The sequence below is a fragment of the Chenopodium album genome, chromosome 6, assembly GCF_948465745.1.
Source record: "Chenopodium album chromosome 6, dcCheAlbu1.1, whole genome shotgun sequence".
Lineage (NCBI taxonomy): Eukaryota > Viridiplantae > Streptophyta > Magnoliopsida > Caryophyllales > Amaranthaceae > Chenopodium > Chenopodium album.
The window spans coordinates 41,613,236-41,636,327 of record NC_137839.1 but is presented as its reverse complement, the minus strand read 5'-3'; the positions used below and the strand labels follow the sequence as shown (position 1 = coordinate 41,636,327).

Here is a 23,092-nt window from a genome sequence, read left to right as displayed (position 1 = left end):
AAGGTATGAGTTGCAAAGGAAACTAATGGGTGTAATCAATTTGATCAAGAGAAAGCTAGACAAAATCAAGGTTTTGAATAGCAAGTACTTCATAATTTTACTAGAGGATGGGTGAAAGATAGTATAGATGGAAATTGATTATTTTTGGTATAATGAGTAAGGAATTAATAAGAATTTTGGTTCGCAACAAAGAATGCATACAGAGAAGTGTTATGACCTTACCAAAGATGGAATGAGAAAAGATCAACATGATTCTAAAGTTGAGTTAAGTGGAGTTACGGGGGCGTAACTCGTTTTCTTTAAGGGGGGTAGAGTGCGATAGAATTACGCGCTTTTTCCTTAATTTTTCCTTAATTTTGGCATTTTAAAGTGCTAATTCGTCAGTTTTGCACTGATTTAGTTGATAAGTTTGATTATTTTACACACTAAGATGTGTAAGTTTATTACCAAAGTTGATTCTTACACTAATGTTAGTGTGAGTTTGTTAGATAGTCTAATAGTTTACACATTATTTTGTGTAAGTTTGTTAGTAAAGTTGTTATCTTACACATTATTTTGTGTAAGAAGGTCAGCAAGTTGGTTACTTTACACACTAGTTTGTGTGTGAATGAATAGATGAGGTAGAAAGAAAGTATCACAAAAGTACATCAACTAAAAATATTAAGGAAATTTTCAGATTTTACAAACATTTATTCGTTTTCAAGCGAGCTTTTTCTTGTTTTCGTACCTAAGTTTCGGGGACGAAACTTCTTTTAAGGGGGGTAGACTGTAATACCCCGTATTTTTAATGTATTTTATAAATTATTTATTTAATTATAAAATATATTTTGGGTCAAACTATTTTAATTTTTGAATTATAAATAAAGCAAGTATTTATATTTGGGTCAATAAGCATTCAATCCAAACGTAGCCCATCTTTATTGAACCCAATCATCTTATTTTTACTTTTGGGCCACCTACTTCATCATTTAAGTCCATTATTTTTTTGAAGCCCAAACCTACCCTAACCTACTCTACACTATAAATACTCTACTTATCCCCAAAATTTTACCACCCAAAAAGGTCAAATGGTCAAGGTAAGCTATTTTCTTTTTATTTTTATTCTTTCTTTCTTCTTTTCCTTTTTCCTTTTCTTATTCTTTCTTTTTATTCTTGCATTTACGTGGGTTTTGGGTGACATAAACCCACCCAAATTTCAACACCGGCTGCCACTGCTGCCCGCCAACCCCACCGCCGGCTGCCACCACCTGCCACGCTGCCGCCGGCCAGCAGCCGCCGGCCAGCAGCCGCCCAGCTGGCCGGCCACCACCCACGGTGGTTCTTCCCTTCTTTCTCCTCTTTTATTTTGTTTTAATAATTATTCCTATAATATATTTTTGGGTATTGATTCTTGATGGTTAAATTATGATTAGTATGTTTTAAAATTGTGTTTTTGATGATTAAAGAGTATAAATTTCAGATTTTATGAAGTATTAAAAGTTAGGGTTTTAATTATTAAAGTGTTGATTTTTAGGGTTTTTATGAATAATTGATTTAGGGATTTTATAGTAATGATGTTTTGAAATTTTGGTGATTACAACTACTTATTAGTTTAACATAATTCTAGATTTTTTTTTAACACGCAAATTCATGTTTTAATAATTAGATTTCCGTTCGTTAATATTAATCTCATTTTAATCCCGATCAGGTTCTAAACTCCTCTGATTTTGATAAAAAAAAGTAGTGTTTTTCGAGTGGAAACAACGTTTTAAGAAAGACTCACTACCTTTGTTAGTGAGCACCACCCTCTCGTGGCCAAATTCAGCCTCTAAATATGATTTTCGGGCAGTTTTTGATTTTTAACGAAGTTTTTTTTATGCTTTAAATTTTATCTTTGAGTTTAAAAGGGGTAAGAGATAATTTAATGTTTCTATGGATAATTTAAGTATAAAGATGTATTTTGATGAAGTTTTAAAGGATTTTTGATTAGTTTAAAATGTTGGAATTTTATTTAAAGTAGTATAATTGTGATTTTTAATAAAAGGGTGTGATTATCCATTAAAAAGAAGTTTAATTAGGGGTTCTTAAATAATTTTCAGATTATTATAAGTTATTTAAAGTGAGTTTAAGTTGCTGAAAATTGTGTATACAAGGGTAATTAATATAGTATTATTGTCCCTTTATGTAGGAGACTTGGTTCGAGAATTGTTGTAGAGTACCCGGTTATTTTAAGAGCTTATTTGAGGTACGTTCGCGTACTTAGCATATTTTGGTGATGTAGAATCATGCTAGGTTTGATTTCAATTAATTACAAGTAGTATCATGCTAAGGTTTATGTATGGAATTGTGAATTTATGATGTTTGTGATTGAATGGTGAAGCATGAATTATTTGTGATGGTTTATGGATTGGAAAATTATATTTTGGGCATGTTGTGTTTGAACCACATTTTTATTTATGGCATGTTAGAAGGCATGATTAATTAAACTACATGTTTAATTATGTTTGGAATATTGAAAAGGAATTTTATTATGGTTCAAATAATTTTTATTGATGCTTTAAGCATGAGGAAGGAGCTATATAAGTGTCTATGTACACAAGGAATAAATTGTATGTTGGTGCCTTTGTGCACTTAAGGTGTTTTTAACACCGAGGGATAGGATTTTTGGCGCATTATGCGTTTAAGGTGTCTTTGACATTGAGGTAGAATTAAAAAGGGTTCAACATTAAATAATATGTGGTCACTAATTATTCAAGAATTAAATTGGTATGTTTGGTCGATTGAATAATTATTGTTGATTGTCTTATAATGCTTTGAGAGTCATCACCAAGTCCAATAAAAGGTAAATAACGTAAAGTGAAAGAGATTACGCAACAAAACTCTTGGAACGTATATACCTTGAGTATGAACAATGGGGGGAGTTATGGGGTTTTATATTTAACCATAACTTCCAATGGAGTACAGGACGTTGTATATTCCTTTTTTATTTATTATTATTATGCGCAGGAATTCCGCCTTCTTTGTGTGGTTTTGTCGCTGGCACGGTTAGCTCCCGTGTCAGTTAACCTCAATTTTATTTGGGGGAGGTTAATAGGTGGAAACTCGTTCGATGCGTAATCAATGCAAAATGAATTAATTAGTGTCTAGTCATTGTGTCTTGTTGATTGGTGTGTATGCTTGTGAACAGGTGCAATGAGGTAAGTGTGTGTTGATAGGTGAAAGCATGTTAGTGTGGCTAATTTACGCTTATGTACTCAGCTTTGCTGATTGTGTGTATGTTTGTGTATTTGGCCATGTCTTTATCTTGACCCTATGATGACCCATTTTTAATGGAGAGTAGTGGAAACAAGTAGAGATAAACTTTTCAGGTATTGAGGCATATTCATGATGGGGCACGAGTGAAGAGCGAATTATGCTAGTTTATAATAGTTACAATGTGTTTCTGCTTTAATTATTTATGCTAATATTTATATGTGGAGCTAATATCAAGTTTTGATTTGGGTTGGTTTTTATTAAGGGCCTTTAATGGTTCCAAGTTGTAGGTTGATTTTCATTTTACTTCGCTCATTTTGGTTTTAACTTTACTTTCGTTTGGTTAGCTTTTCAAGTTGGATTGTTTTGGAAAGGTTTTTAAAATTAGTCTTCCGCTGTGTATCTTTGATATTTGCCTTAACCGTTTTCACGGTGGCGGTAATGTCTTAGATATTCCTATTTAAAGTTTTATACAGGGCAAAACATGTATTTTAAAATAAAGGAATTTCTAGGGTGTTACAAATATATCAGATTATAATCAGAGGCAGCATATAATTCAATTTAGAGAAAACAAAATGGTAACATTTGTTCGAAAATAGGGTCACTTTTATGCATGAAAAGAGTGACTTTATTCTGTTAAAAGAGTCACTGTATGTTGTTACATGAGTAACTTTTTCAGTTAAAAGGGTCACTTTATGCATATAAAAGGGTCACTTTATGCTGTTAAAAGGTCACTTTATGCTGTTAAAAGGGTCACTTTATATTGTTAAAAGGATCACTTTATGAATATAAAAGGGTCACTTTATGCTGTTAAAAGGGTCTCTTTGTGATGTTAAAAGGGTCACTTTGTTTTGTTAAAAGGGTAACTTTGTGCTGTTAAAAGGGTAACTTTTTGCATACAATCTGAAATGTTTATAGAAATTACCTTTAGTTGCATTTGATTTGGTTGTTTGTTCTGAATTTGAATCAATTGATTTGCCAGGAACCACTTGATATTTTGCATTATCAATTGGTTCTTCTGCATTCTCAATTGGTTCTTCTGCAATCTCAATTGGTTCTTCTGCAATCTCAATTGCTTCTTCTGCATTCTCAATTGCTTCTTCTGCATTGTTAATTGCTTCTTCTGCATTGTTAATTGCTTCTTCTGCATCGTCTGCATTGTCTACATTGTTTATATTGTTGAGTATTGGTACGAATTCATCTCCAAAACTCTTTGTTTCTTCTTCTTCTATAATCGATCGATTTAAATCGATTTCAAATTCAGTTTCAATTTGCCTCTGTTTTTGTAGCAATTCGTGGATGAGATTGCTACAATTTGTGGTATCAAAAGTCGAATTTTCCATTGATGATCGAATTCTCCAATATTTGCGTTTATTGAATTCCTCAATTTGTAAGTTTTCTCACTTTCTCTACTTTAATTGATGATCGAAATTTTTAATTTGTGCGTTTTTCACCTTTTTTCTTCTCAATTGATGATCGATTTCTTCAATTTTTGTGTTTTCTCACTTTCTCTCTCCTCAGTTCATGATCAAGAGCTGCGTTTTCTCACTTTCTCTCTCCTCCATTGTTGTTTGCGTTTTTTTGATTTTGAGGTATTAAATTTCGCGATTTTGTTTTTTTTTTTTTTTAAAAAAAAAAAAAACCTAGTAAATGAGTGGCACATGCACAATGTCCGATGTACAGTAAAAATACTGTACACCGGGTGCATGCAAAATGGATTGTTACTTTTTTCTATTCATTTATTAGAATTTCTGAAATTTGTTTTTTTTTTTTTTTTTTTTTTTTTTTTTTTTTTTTTTTTTTTTTGGTAAAATTGTGTTATTTTAAATGTGGGTTTTTATTTTGGCATGCGTTTTAGGTTTGATATGCATGCACTAGTCGTTAGACTAGAGATGAAACAAGATCTCCAGCTATACTAAAGGTATTGTATTTTTGATTTCCAGCATTGGTTTAATTTTGGAGGTTTGTCTTCTTAGGAGTTGAATTTATATTGATTTGAATATTTAACTCAATACTTGTTGATTGAAGCTTGAGTCTTGAGGAAAATTGGGTAAAGTTTTGGAATAACAATGAATTTATAGTAGTATCCCTTATTCTTATTTTATCAACTAAGATATTGTTTTGTGCATCTAATTTAGACTTGGAATGGCATCGACATTGATGATGGGAATTACAATGTAGTTTGGTTATAGTTGAGGGTTCGAGATTAGGTGTGTAGATTTTTTGTCTCTACTGTTATGACTTCTAGATTTAAAATGCTCGATAATATGGAATTGAAGCTCTCCAATCAGTGAGTTAATGGTTCTTTGTTGAACAATCTGTATGATAAGATTGATTTTGTCTATTTTTTGGCCTCTCTTTCACTTGCAAGATTAATTTTTCTGTATTTTTTTTTTAAAAATAAAATTCCTATTTTATTATGTTTCTTTCATTATGAGTTGCCATTATTTTCTGTTTCTATAAAGAACCTACTTTTTTTTTTTTGAACGGGAAGAATAACATCATTAAATAAAAGCCATACGACATCTACAATAATAAGGATCTGTAAACCACAGATTTAGAGAAAATATCATAACTTTTACAATCAAAATCATAACTAATTTGCATATTTGGCATAGCTCATACTCCACTGCTTCCAGATTTAGAGAAAATATCATAACTTTTACAATCAAAATCATAACTAATTTGCATATTTGGCATAGCTCATACTCCACCGCTTCAAGCTTGACGCGAGCAATGATTTTCGATGTCTTTGCATCTTTCCAAGTTGAGACCTCCACAATCTGTGCTGTTGTTTTGATCGATCGGTTGATGACAAATCCCAAACCCATAGGAATCCAAATCACCTTCCCAATTATTATAAGAACCCTAAAAATAAAATTCTCATCCATAGATGAAAATCAAAATCCCAGAAAATTGGGAAAAACCCAGAAAATTGAGACAGACTCTCACAGATGGAGAGAATAAAACAAAACAAATAAACCAAACAAAACAAAAAACTAAATTGAATTAAAGAAAAAGGGTAGGAAATAGTCTAATTTCCGAAGAAATTAGACTATTTCCGGCCTAAACGGACAAGAAAATTAAAACCGTAGAAGAGAGAGGAGAGAGGAGAGAGGAGAGAGAAGAGAGAAAAAAGGATAAAGAATCAACTTGATTTCAAGTGTTTAGCAAAAGTCTTTCTACATGGAAGCCAATGTGTACAACATATATGAAGTATTGTTCATGAATTGGGTAGTATATCAGGTCCTTAAATTTACTGCTTCTCTCCAACAGTTTATCTTGTGGTACATACAATAGTCTTGCAATAGACGCATAGGTAGTCTTGATAATTAATGAAATAATACCTTGTAAAATCACTTGATATGATATGCTGAACTGAATTTAAAGCTTATGGGGTAATATATATGTTCTGATAAGTGTGATTACCTTCTCAAAAACTCAAGTTTTATCTAAAAGCTATGAGTATTGATGAAGGAATGTGAAGAAAAGCTAAATACTTGGCGGGTCTGTCATTGCTTGGCCATAGTCATTGATGAATGGGATTGCAAAGGAGTTCACTTTTAAAGTATATTTAGGTAAGAGATATTATTTGTACTCGAGATGTTTTAAAATTTCAAATTCAACTAGATTAACAATTTGTTTGGATTGAAGGAAATAGAGGGAAAGGAAGGGAAGAGAAATTGAGGGATAGATAAGGTCTCATTTGGATAGCAAATAAGGGAGGAAGAGAATTGGATGGGAAAGAAATGATGGGATACAATTGCAAGAAATTGATCTCTCCAATAATGGAGAGATTTGGAAGGAAAATTCTTCATTCTTACCTCCCCTCCTCTTCCCTTCCCACCCCTTCTTTTCCTTCCCCCTAATCTATCCAAAAACTCTGTAAATAAAACTATCCTAAGGTAACTACAACTGGGGAAAAGAAAAAACCATGTGTATACCAACAATGTAGTGTCTGATTGAAGAGCTTTGTGCCTAGTTTATGCTCAATTTAATGTGTAATGTTTCCCTAATAAAAATGATTATTTTTCTACCCTTTAGATAATTGGAACCACTTTTTCTATGTTAGCGACATCTAAATTTGTTGCTTTTGTATCAATTCAATATTGTTTCCCAACAATGTAATTAATAATCTCGCTTAATTAATTAAGCTGGTAATCAAAGATTTACTCCTCAAGAAAGTAGCTACTCAAGAAAGTAGTTAAAATATCCTCAAGAAAGTAGCTACTCAAATAGGTATCAGATTTCAGGGGTTTTTGATCGTTCTACAAATCGCACTTGTTCTCGGAAGATCAGTTTGTTCGGTCAACTTCAGAAGGTTAGCTCTCCTTCTCTTCGAGGTCTTTTCTGGTGATTTTTTTTTTAATTTGGGTGAAATTCTGTCTACTTTCTACCTACAAAATTTCAAGATTTTTAGAGGTTGTTTGCTATTTAACTGGACTGTTTTCCGCTACTGTGTCAGATTTAGTTCGATTTCATACTTTTTGTTCTTTGTGTGTGATGTTGGATCAAGTTGTGCTGCGATTTTAAGGGGTTATACTTATACCAGGATGTTTTGGGGTCTTTTAAGTCTGTTTTTCATACAATTATGGAGTAAGCTATTAGAAAACTTACGGATAAAGTTGCAAGATTACGAGAGAGTACGGATGGACATTTTAATGCTTTTTTACACTTATTACTTGATAGAAGTAAAATGAAAAACAATGTTGAATTGGGTTCCTATAATTCTTTCAAAGAGGTGTGCAAGTTGGCTTCATAAATTGAGTTGTTTGAATAATGATAAGAAGAGTGTTTCAAGCAAGGGTTTGACTTCAAAGAGTGAATCTAAATAGCGTGAGCTCTCAGGAGGGTAGTTACCATAGATAATGAGATATTCAGACGTAGTTAGGTCTGTTAAAGTTAATGGTGGGATGATAACCATCTCATTGGATGGATGCATGGTGTAGGGAATATTTCAAGCATTATTCCAAACTTGAACCCCACTGTGATCATACACTAAAGTACGGTGGCGTCCAAAGGGAAAGAAGCTAGGGCAAAAGAGTCGCCAATAAGTTTTAGGAACTTGTAAACCGTTCACGAGGTGAAGGTTACACCCCTTAACGATCCATGAGATCGTCAACTCCAATAGGTCTGGAACCATGACTGGTAGTTCGGGGATGAAGGTACAAATCCAACCTAAAAGAGATTGAACCTGCCCTAATAATAGGCCTCTACTTTATTCTCATCGTATTCATGTGCGCTTTCTGACTAACATGCAAGCAATATGATTAACCATAAACCTGTTTATGTATGTTGGTTGAATATTAATGCACAAATAAATCTATTATTGGCGATCACTTGAATTATAATCATAATTAACCCTAAACAAGATTATTAATTATCTTATTAAGCGTGATTACAAGTACCAATTTCCTTTAAACGTGCATAAAAGGTGTGATCAAGCAATAACAATAAATATCAAGCAACATAATAATAATCATAATAATTAAAATAATCATAATCATCATGTTAAAGCATAATACTAATAGCAAGATCCTAGGCATGATATTAACAAGATTAATAACAAACTCTAGCATGTCACTAAACAATAAAGATCAAATATATAGCCCTAACATGATACTAACATGAATATTAGGAAAGAAAATAGGAAGCATCATAAAAATCATAATTGACATTATATTCTTTACACTAAACATGATACTAGGAATTTATTGTTGTCACCCTAAACATCAAATTAAGAAAAACATCCTAACATGATACTAGGAATCATAATAACAACATAGACATGATTTGTATATCATAATATCAATGCAAACAATTAAAGCACTTACTTGGATGCCTCGTATCTCTTTCTAATAACAAAATACACACGTTAGTAACTTCAAGGAAAATAATAAAATCAAAGAATTAAATTAAATAATTGAAATAAAGATTTGAGACCAAACCCTCAGAAATTAAAACCTTTCACGTCTAGGGCGAAGGCAACATCGATTATGGCTAGGTGTATCCAGTGCTAATGTATGAGGAATTGTGTTTGTAAAAGGCTAGGATAGAAAGAGAGAGAGAATCAAGAATTTCTTTATAAGAGTTGGTGAGAATTGGTGAGAATTGGTGATTGAAAACGGAGTTTTTAGAAGGCTTTTTATAGAGAAAATCAGCCAAAAAGATAAAAAATCTAAAACAGAGTTCTGACGCGCATAAACGAGGCTAGCGCTAGACGCTGACATTAGCGCCAGGCGCTAACGCTAGCGCCAGACGCTAATGCTGGCGTTTGGCGCTAACTTAATTATTGACACATTTTCTAAAAAATTTGATAGAAATTGACCGTATAGGAGGATAAAATCGTATTTTCCTCAAAAAACGTTCTTTTATTCTGATTAAAACTCTAAAAAGTCAACAGAAGTCAATTTATCAATGTGATAGGCGTGTCGCGTACCTAACAAAAATAAACCTAACTAGACCACTACTATGTAGACGGGCAAGCAAGGGTCGGATCCCAAGAGACTATGGTTCAACTAATTAGATAGATTCAAGCAATTACTAAGCAAGTAACCAAATAAAATAAGTAAGAATCAATATCTAAAAAAAAACTAATTAAAACGATAAAATCTAAACAATATGACAAATCAATGCTAAAAACATCCAAGATCAAGCTTCACCACGAATACAATTAATGCAATAGTCATTCTACCCCTAACACCTAATTCAATTGATTAATGAGGAAAAGTAATCCATGAATAATACCAATGGTCTCTCCCGAGTTATCAATGACTTCTCTAATCACAATCAAGCCTACTTCCGTGGAATCATGTAAATTAAAGACCTTAAGCACATTACTCTAACTTCCTAATCATCCATTCAACTACTCCCGTGATGAACTTCAAACCCTTAATTGATTTATTCAAATCCGTCAAAACCCAACTCCCGCTGCGATTACAACAAAGGATTAATAACAATACCAATTATCCCTAATCTAGTATTGGCATAAGCATAATCAATTAAGCAAATCAATTACAATTATTATTAGAGAATTTAAAGAATTAAATCATGCATTAATCATATTCGGGTTCCGCTAGATCTTGGAATAAAGAACTACTCACACATATTGATGGAAGCAAAAACAATAATCAATGAAGAAAGCATGATTAATAAACAATTAAAAGTGAGAGAAGAAATAAGATGAATACCAATTGCTTGAATGAAGAAAAGTACCAATTGTTGATGAACAAAGATCAAAACTTGAAAGTGCAAATTAATCTAGATCTAGAGAGAATATTAGGGTTCTAAGAAGGTTTTAAAGCTAGAAAATAATAACTAAGTATGTTTTATCGGGGTTTACAATGGGTATTTATATCCCTTAATTAAGAAATCTCGAAAAATAAGAAAAACGGGCTTCGCGAAACTCCGCCCGGTCAGATCGGGCAAAGCCGCCCGGTCGGGCGCGAGAAGCAAAAACGATCTTACGCCTTCAAGAAATCTTCCATTCTTTCTCATGACTTCTCTTCTTTTCCTTCTTCGCCCTGGCTGCCAGGGCAATGTTGCCCTCCAGGGCGGACACGGGTAAAATTCTCCTCCATCATAATAAGCTTCCGTGGCTATCCAAAACAAGTCCAAATCATCCGGAAATCTTCATATGCCTACAAAATCAACCAAATAGACCAAGCCACACTAGAGAGGAGGATATTAGCGAGAAATAACTCCGTAGAGCTTAGGAATCATACGAACATAGCTATAAAATGAGGGTAAAATATGGTATAGAATATGTACATCAAATTCCCCCAAGCTAGCTTCTTGCTTGCCCTCAAGCAAGACAATCAATGACTATCAACAATCAAATAAACATACTTCACCCCATAATACATTTGAAAATACCATACTCAAAATCAAAATCGGACACACAAGCATCTTAGCCAACCAATCACCTCATTCAGACTATCAATCAACCTGTATGGCCATCAAACAGAGTCAACCATGTACACATAAGGAATCGATGACTAGAATATCTCACTTAGTGGTCACTCCGCACAATTTTATGTGGCGAGCTAAAAATGAGCCCGATCTCTCTCCATCCCCACTAATAATGATAACTTCTCACAACACTCGCGTGTTTAAAAAGTAATAATGCCGCTCAACCTAGTCAAAAGTCGACTCGAAATGTGACACATACTCCAGCATTTTGACAAAAGACTCGTTTCACATGAACACAATACTATGCACGAAGGTCAGAAGGTCTTTTTTTCAAGCTTGTAATGTAGGCCGGGTGAAAATGGGTAGGAAAAATTTGGAAAATGTAGGCAAATATAGTCCATCAGGGAAGCCATCAAAAATGAACAATACAAATCAAAATCCCATCGAACTAATTCACAAGAATACACACTCCAAACACAACTTGAATTAAGAGCAACTACCACCTTATTCACCCTACATAATCAATTCATCACACTATTCTTATTTTTGAAGCTCTTTTATTTATCATTCAAGAAGCTGAAATTTTTTCCATTTCTTTTTTTTTTTCTTTTTTTTTTTTATCAAACTATAAGAGCTTAAAAATAGATCATATAGAAAAATTTTCCAGAACCTTCAAGCTTCAAATTAAACTTCTCCAAAACATCATCACAAACCAAAGAGAATACCAAGATAGATGGCTCCCCCAAGCTAGACTTGGGATAAGTTACTAATTGGGGCCGATAGGTTAATTTTGTGACTTAGATGAAAAACATGGACAAGGCTACAACATGGGTAAGCAAGAAGGGAACAGACATTTCTAAATTAATCTGGAAGCTACCTAATGAACATGGCCTTCGTCCTCCTCATCTTGCATGTGCAATGTATCATGGCACACTACTAAAAGTCTCAAGTCAAAACTAAGATCAATGTCACACTAGGAACTAACACACATGAATGAATACTAAAGGCTCAAGCCTCACAGTTAACACAGTCAAGCTCCAGATTCATACACAGTTGAACAAAGTTGACTTCCATTAGGCCAAGACAATCCAAAATCAGATCATGATCATTTAATCCGCATTGCAAGTCTTTCAATCAGAATCAAGCCAAAAACCTTTTAATAATCAAGGAAAGGGGCACAGGGAAGTTGTTTACTAGCTATTCATCGTCATGATTCACAAAGTAACTGCCCAAAGCCAAAAGTAATCCCTCCCCCAAGCTAAACTTCACATTGTCCTCAATGTGAACATATATCGAATAAGAACAAGCAAGGGAAAAAGAAAACTAGGCCCTACTGACAGAGGAGGGATCATACCTAAGGGCGGAGCTGGGACCGCCCTCAAAATAACGTCGCATCATAACCCCAAGGCACTAAAAAAAGAAAAATAAATAAATAAATAAATAAAGGGAAAATAAAATAAATAAATAACGGAATGGGTTGCCTCCCATTTAGCGCTTGTTTAAGGTCTTTAGCTCGACCCCTCTTTAGTAGCTCAACCTGGGTCACCACACGGAGAAGATATTCTGTGGTATTTCTCATAAATATATCCACCTCCAAACGACTCCTTCAAATTTGAGTTGATGTGCTTTGTATCCGAGCTTATTTTGATGTAGCTAAACCCATCATGTGGTGGAATATTGTCTTTTTTGCGCACATGATTTCTATTAGAAACACACTTATTAACCAAAGGGTTAGTAGCATCGATTCTCAAACAAGTACCACCATCAAAAGTAAAATTATGGTCATTGAAAAGCTTAAACACAACTTGTTTATCCTGAGCTCTAATGGTCACTTGTCCTTTAGGAACATCTATTAACGCTTGACTTGTAGCAAGAAAAGGGCGACCAAAGATGAGTGGGATCTTATGGTCTTCTTTCATATCCACTACAACAAAGTCAACAGGAAAAACAAGTTCACCAATCCCAACTAATACATCTTCAACTACACCCTTAGGGAGTCTAACAGTTCTATCAGCCATATGAAGAGATATAGGAGAGGGTTTAAGGTTTTTCAAACCTAATTTGTCGTACACTGAAGAAGGCATTAAATTAACACTAGCACCTAAATCACACAAGACCCTATCAAAATATGTTTCGTTTATCATACAAGGGATAGTAAAACTACCAGGATCATGCAATTTAGGTGGTAAGCTATCATGTAAAAGATCAGAACATTTCATCTTAACTACCACACTTTCTAATTTCTTATCATTATGATCATGATCTAGAATTCCTTTCACAAAATTTGCAAATTGAGGCATTTGAACTACAAGATCGGAAAAAGGAATGGTAGCATATACCTTCTTAAGAGTCTCGGAATACTTCCCAAAATGCTTATCGAGCACAGCTTTTGATAACCTTTGCGGGAAAGGCATCGGCTCCTCATATGCTTGTGGAGCAACATGTTTGGGACCTTCTCTCTCATGCTTCTCAGTTCTTGACTCCACATTGCACACTTTCTCTTCTAATCCACCCGTAAACAATTCATCACTCTTCACGAAAATTGCATTGCATTGTTTCGTCTGGACTTTTGCTTGATCTTGAAGAGTTGTTAGATGACTCACTTGCTGTGAAAGTTGAGAAAGATGAGTCTCAATCCTCTTATTTTGAGAGGTGAGCAATTGGATTGAGTTTTCAAAGTACTCATTTTGCTTTGCTTGTAGCTCAAATTGCCTTGATATAAGCTCTTGTTGTTGAATTTGGGAGGTAGTAAAACCCTTCATAATTGATTCAAGATCAAATTTTGAGGTTTGGGGTGGTGGTAGTTGTGTGGATTGATGATTGAAAGGTGCCCTTGCTTGAAAAGCAGGTGGTGGTTGAGGATTCACTTGAGTCTGATTGTTCACATATGAGAGCCCTTGATGATTTCTCCACCCTTCATCAAATGGCCTTGTGGAGGTTGTGGTATAAAAAGCATTAGCTTGTTCAATTGTCATTCCATCATAATTAGGTTGACACTCACGCGCAGTATGGCCTTGCAATCCACACATCTGACAAGTTTCCATCGAGGGTCGAGGGGACTCAGCTTGGAGTTGATTGACTTTATGAGTTAGTGCCTGCGAACTAGTCAACATGGTTAGCTCATCAACATCATGTTTATTACCTGTGTTGATAGCATTTCGTCCCCTTGGATGGTAATTATCATTAGCCCCCATCTTCTCAATCAAATCCTTTGCATCGGTTGGGTTCTTCGTCATGATAGAACCTCCAGACGCAGCATCAATGTATATGCGAAACTCATGGGTCAAACCATTATAGAACGTTTGGATCAGCATCCATTCAGGAATACCATGATGAGGGCATTGTCTCTGCAATCGCATGAACCTCCTCCATGCTTCATATAAGGACTCATTAGATTGATGGAAGGTAGATAGCTCGTTCCTTAATTTTACTAGGAAAGCCTTAGAAAGCTTGTCCCACGTATCAAAGGAACCAATACCTTCATCTCGTAGCCATTCCCTTGCCCTATCCCTTAGTGAAAAAGGGAAAAGGCGTAGTCTAATAGCATCATCAGTGACACCGTTGAGCTTCATAGTGTCACACTTCTCCAAGAAACTATCAATGTGAGTCACAGGGCAATCATTTGATAAGCCCGTAAAAGAATCATTGGAGATGAACTGTATGAATTGGGGCTTCAACTCAAAACTCTGAGCGGTGACCGGTGGTCTAACAATACTGGAGAGAAATCCGGTTGTTGTATCCGGAATACCATACTCCAAAAGAGATTTTGTTCCTGGGTCGACCATGTTTCTTATATTTCGATTTCTCCTTCTTCTACCTCTTCGTCTTCTCGCAGTAGCTTCGATCTCAGAATCAAAAGGTGTTAAATCATCTGAACCTGAACTTCGAGTTTGCATGCAACAAAAAAACTAAAACGGGAGATCAAAGACACAAGGAACAATAGCCGAAGCAACAAAATATATGCTTAGTAAAACGAATCAGAAATAACTAGAATGAAACCGTTAGTCCCCGGCAACGGCGCCAAAATACTAATAGCAAGATCCTAGGCATGATATTAACAAGATTAATAACAAACCCTAGCATGTCACTAAACAATAAAGATCAAATATATAGCCCTAACATGATACTAACATGAATATTAGGAAAGAAAATAGGAAGCATCATAAAAATCATAATTGACATTATATTCTTTACACTAAACATGATACTAGGAATTTATTGTTGTCACCCTAAACATCAAATTAAGAAAAACATCCTAACATGATACTAGGAATCATAATAACAACATAGACATGATTTGTATATCATAATATCAACGCAAACAATTAAAGCACTTACTTGGATGCCTCGTATCTCTTTCTAATAACAAAATACACACGTTAGTAACTTCAAGGAAAATAATAAAATCAAAGAATTAAATTAAATAACTGAAATAAACATTTGAGACCAAACCCTCAGAAATTAAAACCTTTCACGTCTAGGGCGAAGGCAACATCGATTATGGCTAGGTGTATCCAGTGCTAATGTATGAGGAATTGTGTTTGTAAAAGGCTAGGATAGAAAGAGAGAGAGAATCAAGAATTTCTTGATAAGAGTTGGTGAGAATTGGTGAGAATTGGTGATTGAAAACGGAGTTTTTAGAAGGCTTTTTATAGAGAAAATCAGCCAAAAAGATAAAAAATCTAAAACAGAGTTCTGACGCGCATAAACGAGGCTAGCGCCAGACGCTGACATTAGCGCCAGGCGCTAACGCTAGCGCCAGACGCTAATGCTGGCGTTTGGCGCTAACTTAATTATTGACACATTTTCTAAAAAATCTGATAGAAATTGACCGTACAGGAGGATAAAATCGTATTTTCCTCAAAAAACGTTCTTTTATTCTGATTAAAACTCTAAAAAGTCAACAGAAGTCAATTTATCAATGTGATAGGCGTGTCGCGTACCTAACAAAAATAAACCTAACTAGACCACTACTATGTAGACGGGCAAGCAAGGGTCGGATCCCAAGAGACTATGGTTCAACTAATTAGATAGACTCAAGCAATTACTAAGCAAGTAACCAAATAAAATAAGTAAGAATCAATATCTAAAAAAAAACTAATTAAAACGATAAAATCTAAACAAAATGACAAATCAATGCTAAAAACATCCAAGATCAAGCTTCACCACGAATACAATTAATGCAATAGTCATTCTACCCCTAACACCTAATTCAATTGATTAATGAGGAAAAGTAATCCATGAATAATACCAATGGTCTCTCCCGAGTTATCAATGACTTCTCTAATCACAATCAAGCCTACTTCCGTGGAATCATGTAAATTAAAGACCTTAAGCACATTACTCTAACTTCCTAATCATCCATTCAACTACTCCCGTGATGAACTTCAAACCCTTAATTGATTTATTCAAATCCGTCAAAACCCAACTCCCGCTGCGATTACAACAAAGGATTAATAACAATACCAATTATCCCTAATCTAGTATTGGTCGGGCGCGAGAAGCAAAAACGATCTTACGCCTTCAAGAAATCTTTCATATGCAGTGCTTTTGTCCGCCCGGTCTGCCAGGGCAATGTCGACCGGTCCGGGCGGATGGAAGTTGAACTCTTCCATTCTTTCTCATGACTTCTCTTCTTTTCCTTCTTCGCCCTGCTGCCAGGGCAATGTTGCCCTCCAGGGCGGACACGGGTAAAATTCTCCTCCATCATAATAAGCTTCCGTGGCTATCCAAAACAAGTCTAAATCATCCGGAAATCTTCATATGCCTACAAAATCAACCAAATAGACCAAGCCACACTAGAGAGGAGGATATTAGCGAGAAATAGCTCCGTAGAGCTTAGGAATCATACGAACATAGCTATAAAATGAGGGTAAAATATGGTATAGAATATGTACATCACAATGCTAATTGAATTATGAATGAAAAGATCCTTCTAGAATAATCTAGAAAACTAAAACCATTCCTAATTGCATTAGGAATGATAAATCCATATTAGGCCCTCCCCTAGATCATTGGGCCACATATAAGGCTCAAACCAGGTCCAGTTCAGTAATTTGGCCATAACTTCCTCAATATTCATCGGAATTGGGCTTATAATATATAGTTGGAAAGCTCTTTTCAAACCCTATCCAACTACACTACTATTGGACCCATATCATGGACCAACCAAACTGGATTGGCCGTTTTCTAAAAAATAGGTTTTCAAAAACAGAGAGAAGAGAAAATAAATTAAAATTATCCGCAACACTAGACTTTCCACACTTTCACTTCATTTGATTATGATTCGACGTAAAAGGCACTCATCACTGGGTTTGTTTTGGGGAGACACAAATGGGTGTCTACAGAAGCCTCCACTTTGACTGAGTTTGGAGAAATGCAAGTTTCCAAAACAAAAGTCAAAGTAGCGATAGGGACGGAGAATGATTCAGAATGTTCTGCGATCTTAAATCATTCTTGCAACGCCGATACCTGCAAACTAGCGTTAGTTAAACAGATAAAAGAGTTAAGAAATGCATATCTTGCACCGTCGAGCACACGTCTCTGGAGGTAACCGATTTGTTACTGCATTGCTGATGCGACAACTTTCCACAATCTAGGGAACGCCATCGCCTTTGAACAACAGATCTTTTTGGATATGTTCACGCGTCTCTGAACAACAAATCTTTTTGGATATGTTCACGCGTCTCTAAACAAAGAGCTTGATAATAGGATGCCCACGCGTCTCTAAGCAAAAGAGCTTGAAAGAAATGTCCACGCATCTCTGAACAATAGAGCTTTTTGATATGTCCACGCGTCTCTGAACAAAGAGCTTTTGATGATATATTCACGCGTCTCTGAACAAAAGAGCTTTTTGATATGTCCACGCGTCTCTGAATAAAGAGCTTTGATAATATGTGCATGCGTCTCTGAACAATAGAGCTTTGATGGTATGTCCACGCGTCTCTGAACAATAGAGCTTTGATGGTATGTCCACGCGTCTCTGAACAATAGAGCTTTAATACTTGAATGTTTGTTGCGATAATATTCCGAAGAAAACTTCCGAAGACCAACTCTTGTCGATCTTTAAAGCTCGCTTGAACTTTGCTTCCGCTATGCCAGTACGTCGGCGCTTTTGATGGTTGTTAACCATTATGTCGGTGCCTCTGCTGTTTATGAACCAGTATGTCGGTGTCTCTGCTATTTATGAACCAGTACGTCAGTGTCTTGCAATGAGCCAATGTTTAGGCGCTTTAGGCTAAGTGAGACGATCTTTCGTCAGGTCGATCACTTATTGCGATTGTAATCAAGCCGACTACTTAATCATGTCAAATTGCTTATACGGGCTAAGTGGCGTACCAAGGAACCCGAAATTGCTGAAAGAGGTTGAAATAGCTGCTATGACTGGTTGAGCTTTGTCGCTGCTGAAATGCTTCTGGCGCCGCGATTTGGCTCTGTCGCCAGACGCTGGAATCTAGCGCCAGGCGCTGAAATCTGTTGCCAGACGCTAGATGTTGTTGTCTTGCGCTTGAGTAGGGTCTTCCCTATTCTACTCTTGCTGTCGTTGGGATGCACCTGTATTTACATCTTTGATTATAGGACTTAGCTCATGTAATTAGGGTTAACCTAAGACTTAGTGCTGCTTAACTCATTGACTTGACATGACTCAAGGTATAAACTTGACTCAATGATGACTCACTTCATGTGACTCGAGTGTGCATACTGTTGACTCAATGTGATAACATGACTCAATGTGTACATGACTCGTGTGTGCATTGTAATATGATCGTGCGACTCGAAAATGCAAAAAAGAAAAATATTCCGTCATTTTTGTGGAGGGTACCGACTCTCTCCCGAAAAAGAAAGACGCAAAAAAGAATAAAAGTGTTTGAGGGTGCATGTTAAATGAGCTTAGTCAAATGCTGTTTGATACTATCTCTCAAGATGCAAGGATTAATCCATCTTAGGCTATCTCAATGGTTGACTCAATGATGAAAGTATTTGGGTAACTTAGGCACGGAGGCTAAGCACTTCATACTTTGTGATGCAATGATGATTATGATTGATAAGTGATGTTGATATGACAAGGCATGCTTCAACATTGTGTTAAGATTCCATGACAAAGGGTTCCTAAGGAAAGTATATTTGGTTATATATCTGTGCTGTGTGTGAAAGTGATTCTAAAGTTAGGCCGTAAAGGCTAAGTGTGTGGAAAGATATTATTTTGAGAAGAGTCAAATGATGCTGACTCTTTAGGCTAGGTAAGTTAATAATGTAGGGATCAAGCCCCCAAGTCTAGTTTAAGTAGATAGGGATGAGCTAAGGAGATCCCTTGATATAATCGATTATGAACGTAAATATGAATGAATGAATTTTTATTACGGTCGCACCTCGATGTGAGGTTGCCTACGTATCCATTAGGAATCAGGCAGAACGTAGCTCTAGCCGAACCTCGCACAAGTGTGTGTATACCTCAAAAAGGTCTTTTTAAGGGTTGTAACGTGGTTAGGCTAAAGGTTGAAGAAAAAAGGGACAAAGGTTCAATACCCTAGATAAGCCCCTAAGGTTGATCCGTGCCTTTTATGGCACCTTTAGGCTATGTTTTCTTTATATTTCTATGCTCCTTTGTAGTCGTTTATGTCGTGTTTTTAGAGAATAATGCTCGATTCGCGTGTTTTTGTGTTTGTTTAGAGAAATGCATGCTTTTAATGGCTTTCTTATCATTTTATTCATTTCTCGGCTATTTCTCTTGCTTCTCCGTTTCTTTGTCTTGTTTTGTAGGTACGTCGCAGTCTATATCCATGGGAATTGAAAATAGCACCCACTAGGATCAATATGCACTTTTCGGAATTGAATTTGAGTTTGAAACAAAGGAAAACGAAGGATTGCAAAGTATCAAATAGGACCTTTGTGCATTGTTTATGTCATATCTCAAGTTCTACAGATCGGATTAGGGTGATTCAAGTTGGGTTGGAAAGTAGACTTGAAGAGATTTCCAATGATAGGTCGCACGCCTTCATACAATTCTTAGATCGGAAGTTACAGCCTTCTGAAGTTGGCCCTGGAAAACTGCCGCGGGCGCGGGCTACAGTACCCGTGGGCGCGGGGTTGCTGCAGCTCCAAAATTGCCGTATTTGGGCAGTAAGCACCCGCGGTTGTCCTGAGGGCTTGGGCCGCGGGCGCGGCTATCGGGGTGTTCGTTCCCCTCCGCGGGCGCGGCCGATTTCTCCGCAGGCGCGGGTTTCTGGGTCTTTTACGATTTTAAGCTTCTTTTCTCCTTTTGTTTATATAGTTTTTGGTTTCCTTTATTCTTCATTCATGTATTTCTTTAGTTTTAGAATAGTTTTCTCTCTCTTAGGTTGAGAGCTTCTCTCTCTAGATTAGGCTAGATTAGGAGTAGTTTTAGAGAGAGAAAGTGAGGAATTTCAATGGTGATTAAGAGATTGAAGATGCAAGTGTGACAATTGTGTTCAAGATCTTCTCTATTATCAATGAGCATTCTTAACTCTATCTCACCTTATTTCTTTGTTTAATTTCATGTTTGTTTGGTTTAATTTTGATGTTTGATGCTTGATTAGTGTAATTGTTCTTGGTATTTTGTTGATTCTTGATTTCCATAGTTGTTAGTTGATAGATGATGATTCTTGAATAGTTGTTTGGCTAGGAATTGGGTGAAACTTGTATGATTGATTAATTGTGATTAATTTGGGGATTGTGTTGATTGATTGTTGAGATTAAAGTGATTAGTGAAGGTTTGCATGTGTGTAATTCAATTTGGCCTTGAGAATTATGCTAGATTGCATTGTAATTGCTAATGACATGAACAATTGATTTAGGAATTGCAATTATCAATTGGTTTTGATTGTGATTCTCTTAGTTTGTTATTCATAGTGAACCCTAGCTTAACAATTAGGAGATAGCTCTTTGATTCCTATTGATTGCTCTTATCATTAGTCCTCACAACCTTTGATTGGCATGCTCTTCCCATGTTGTTGCAATTGACATGATTACTTGTTGATCCCCGTTCCTAGTGTTTTATTTCCTTGGTTACTTGTTTTTTTAGTTGTTAGTATTCTCTCTTACCTTCGTCTTCGACCTAGCTTAGGCGCATAATTGAAAGTGCTTGAAAATTACCGTTCCTTTGGGTTCGACCCTTGACTTGCCTCTATACTCGTATTTAGGTTTGTTAAGTGTTTATAAATTTAGTTTGACCGAGGGAAGATTAGATAACGACCTAGTTTTCCACTCGTCAAAGGTGCGCAACCTTGCTTTTGAATCTTTTTATTTTCATGCTTGAGGTTTCTCACTTTTGAGCTCTTTTTTTTTTTTTTGCTCTTTTTTTTTTTTGGCTTTTGCAATTTTTTTACTTTTATAAGTGTGGGCAATCCTGATCATGCGGTCTATCACTCACTTGGCATTCATTTTTCTCAGGCACGGTACTGATCACTCGATAAGAGACGCAATCTGAGACGTGTTCATATCGAAGACATTGTCATATCGAAGACATTGGAACACTTGCCCTTTTGTACACTTTTTATTTATTTACTTTTTGCTATTTTAATCTTTTGAAATCACTCAAGTTTTTTATGAAATTGAAAATTGCATAAGTTGAACACCATCCCATCCCAAAGTTAGGTAGATGTAGGCTGAAAAATGAAAGGTCTGTCGTTAGACAAGGCTCAAAGTGGTTTATGAAGAAAGGATTGTAAATTAGAAAGGTGAAAGGCAATATGATGTGGTTACAAGGGGTGCCTCAAATCATTGGTATACCTTGTGCTTAGTTCGACCTTTTTTTTAACGCAATGCAATGATCATATGTGTAGACACCTAAAAATGTCTCCCCAAAACCAAACCAGATGATGAACAACCTTTCACCGCCATTATTGGTCGGGTTTAGTATTTAATCTTTGGGGTGCTTAAATCCATATTTCCATTTCATAAAACAACCCAAATTCTAGCCCATTTCCCCAAACCATAACTTATTTTCCTCTTTTCGTGCCTTTTAAACCCAAAATAATTCATTTCGTGTCCTTTAAAATCATTCATTTCGTGTACTTTTTTAAAAAACCTTTTAATCCAGTTTATTTTGGTCCATAATCTGGGTTCAATGATTGAATAGTTGAATGGGGCTTTAAAAGAGCTTTCCAACTATATATTATAAGCCCAAATCCGAGTTATAACGAATAAGTTATGGCCAAAATATTAAACTAAGCCCAAACTGAACGTAAGCCCACCTTACCTACGACCCAATGATAATGTGGAGGGTCCAAATTATTTAATCCCATTCCTGAAACAATTAGGATTAATTAGAAGCTTCTATAAGTTTCTAAAATATCTTAATCATCCTTTTTGAAAAGATAAGATTAAATAGTTTGAAATTGAATAAAACTCTTTTTTTTGAAAATCCTATTTATATCCGAATTGAAAGACGTTCAAAGATAGACAGATATTATTTTTGTGCCTCATATTTTTTATCTGAATTTTATATGTTTGGATAGCCCTTGAAATTATATTTCCAACTATATATTATAATATCAATTCCGAGTTATAACGGAAAAGATATGAATAAAATGTCAAACTCTATCCAAAATTGACACCGTCTCCCTATTTCGGCCATATCTTTTGTTCTAAAACATATTTTAATCTGATTCTAATTGGGTTAGAAAGTAGACTTCAAGATCTTTCCAACGATATCTTTTTCATCTCATTCCAATTTCTGGATCAAAAGATATGATAAAAACAAAAACCGCAAAAACTGCTGTCTATCGCAAGAGTTTTAATCCGATTCGAACTCGATCTTTTCTTGATTCTTAGACCCTTTTTTTTCTATAAATAGATGTCATATCACCCCTTTTCCAATAATCAACAATCTTGATCAGAATATAATTCTTTTCTCCCTCTTTAGCCTAAACACTAGCCTCCCTATTCTTCCAAAATACTTCCCTTAAGCACTCTAAGGAGTTCATACTTA

General features: G+C 35.5%; 1 protein-coding gene and 1 non-coding gene across 2 annotated transcripts; one reads left to right on the top strand and one right to left on the bottom strand.

Annotated features, from left to right (window-relative positions):
• Positions 1–3,859: 3,859 nt before the first annotated feature.
• Positions 3,860–14,927, bottom strand: LOC145636911 (uncharacterized). The gene is made up of 4 exons (XM_081688446.1): positions 13,307–14,927; positions 13,007–13,213; positions 4,211–4,393; positions 3,860–3,864 (listed from the first exon to the last, which is right to left on the bottom strand). Exons 1-4 carry the CDS (start codon positions 14,925–14,927, stop codon positions 3,860–3,862), a joined length of 2,016 nt encoding a protein of 671 aa, XP_081544572.1.
• LOC145637384 (small nucleolar RNA R71) lies at positions 14,467–14,570 on the top strand. Its single transcript, XR_014114175.1, has one exon. It is a non-coding gene; the product is annotated as a small nucleolar RNA R71 (small nucleolar RNA).
• Positions 14,928–23,092: the final 8,165 nt, after the last annotated feature.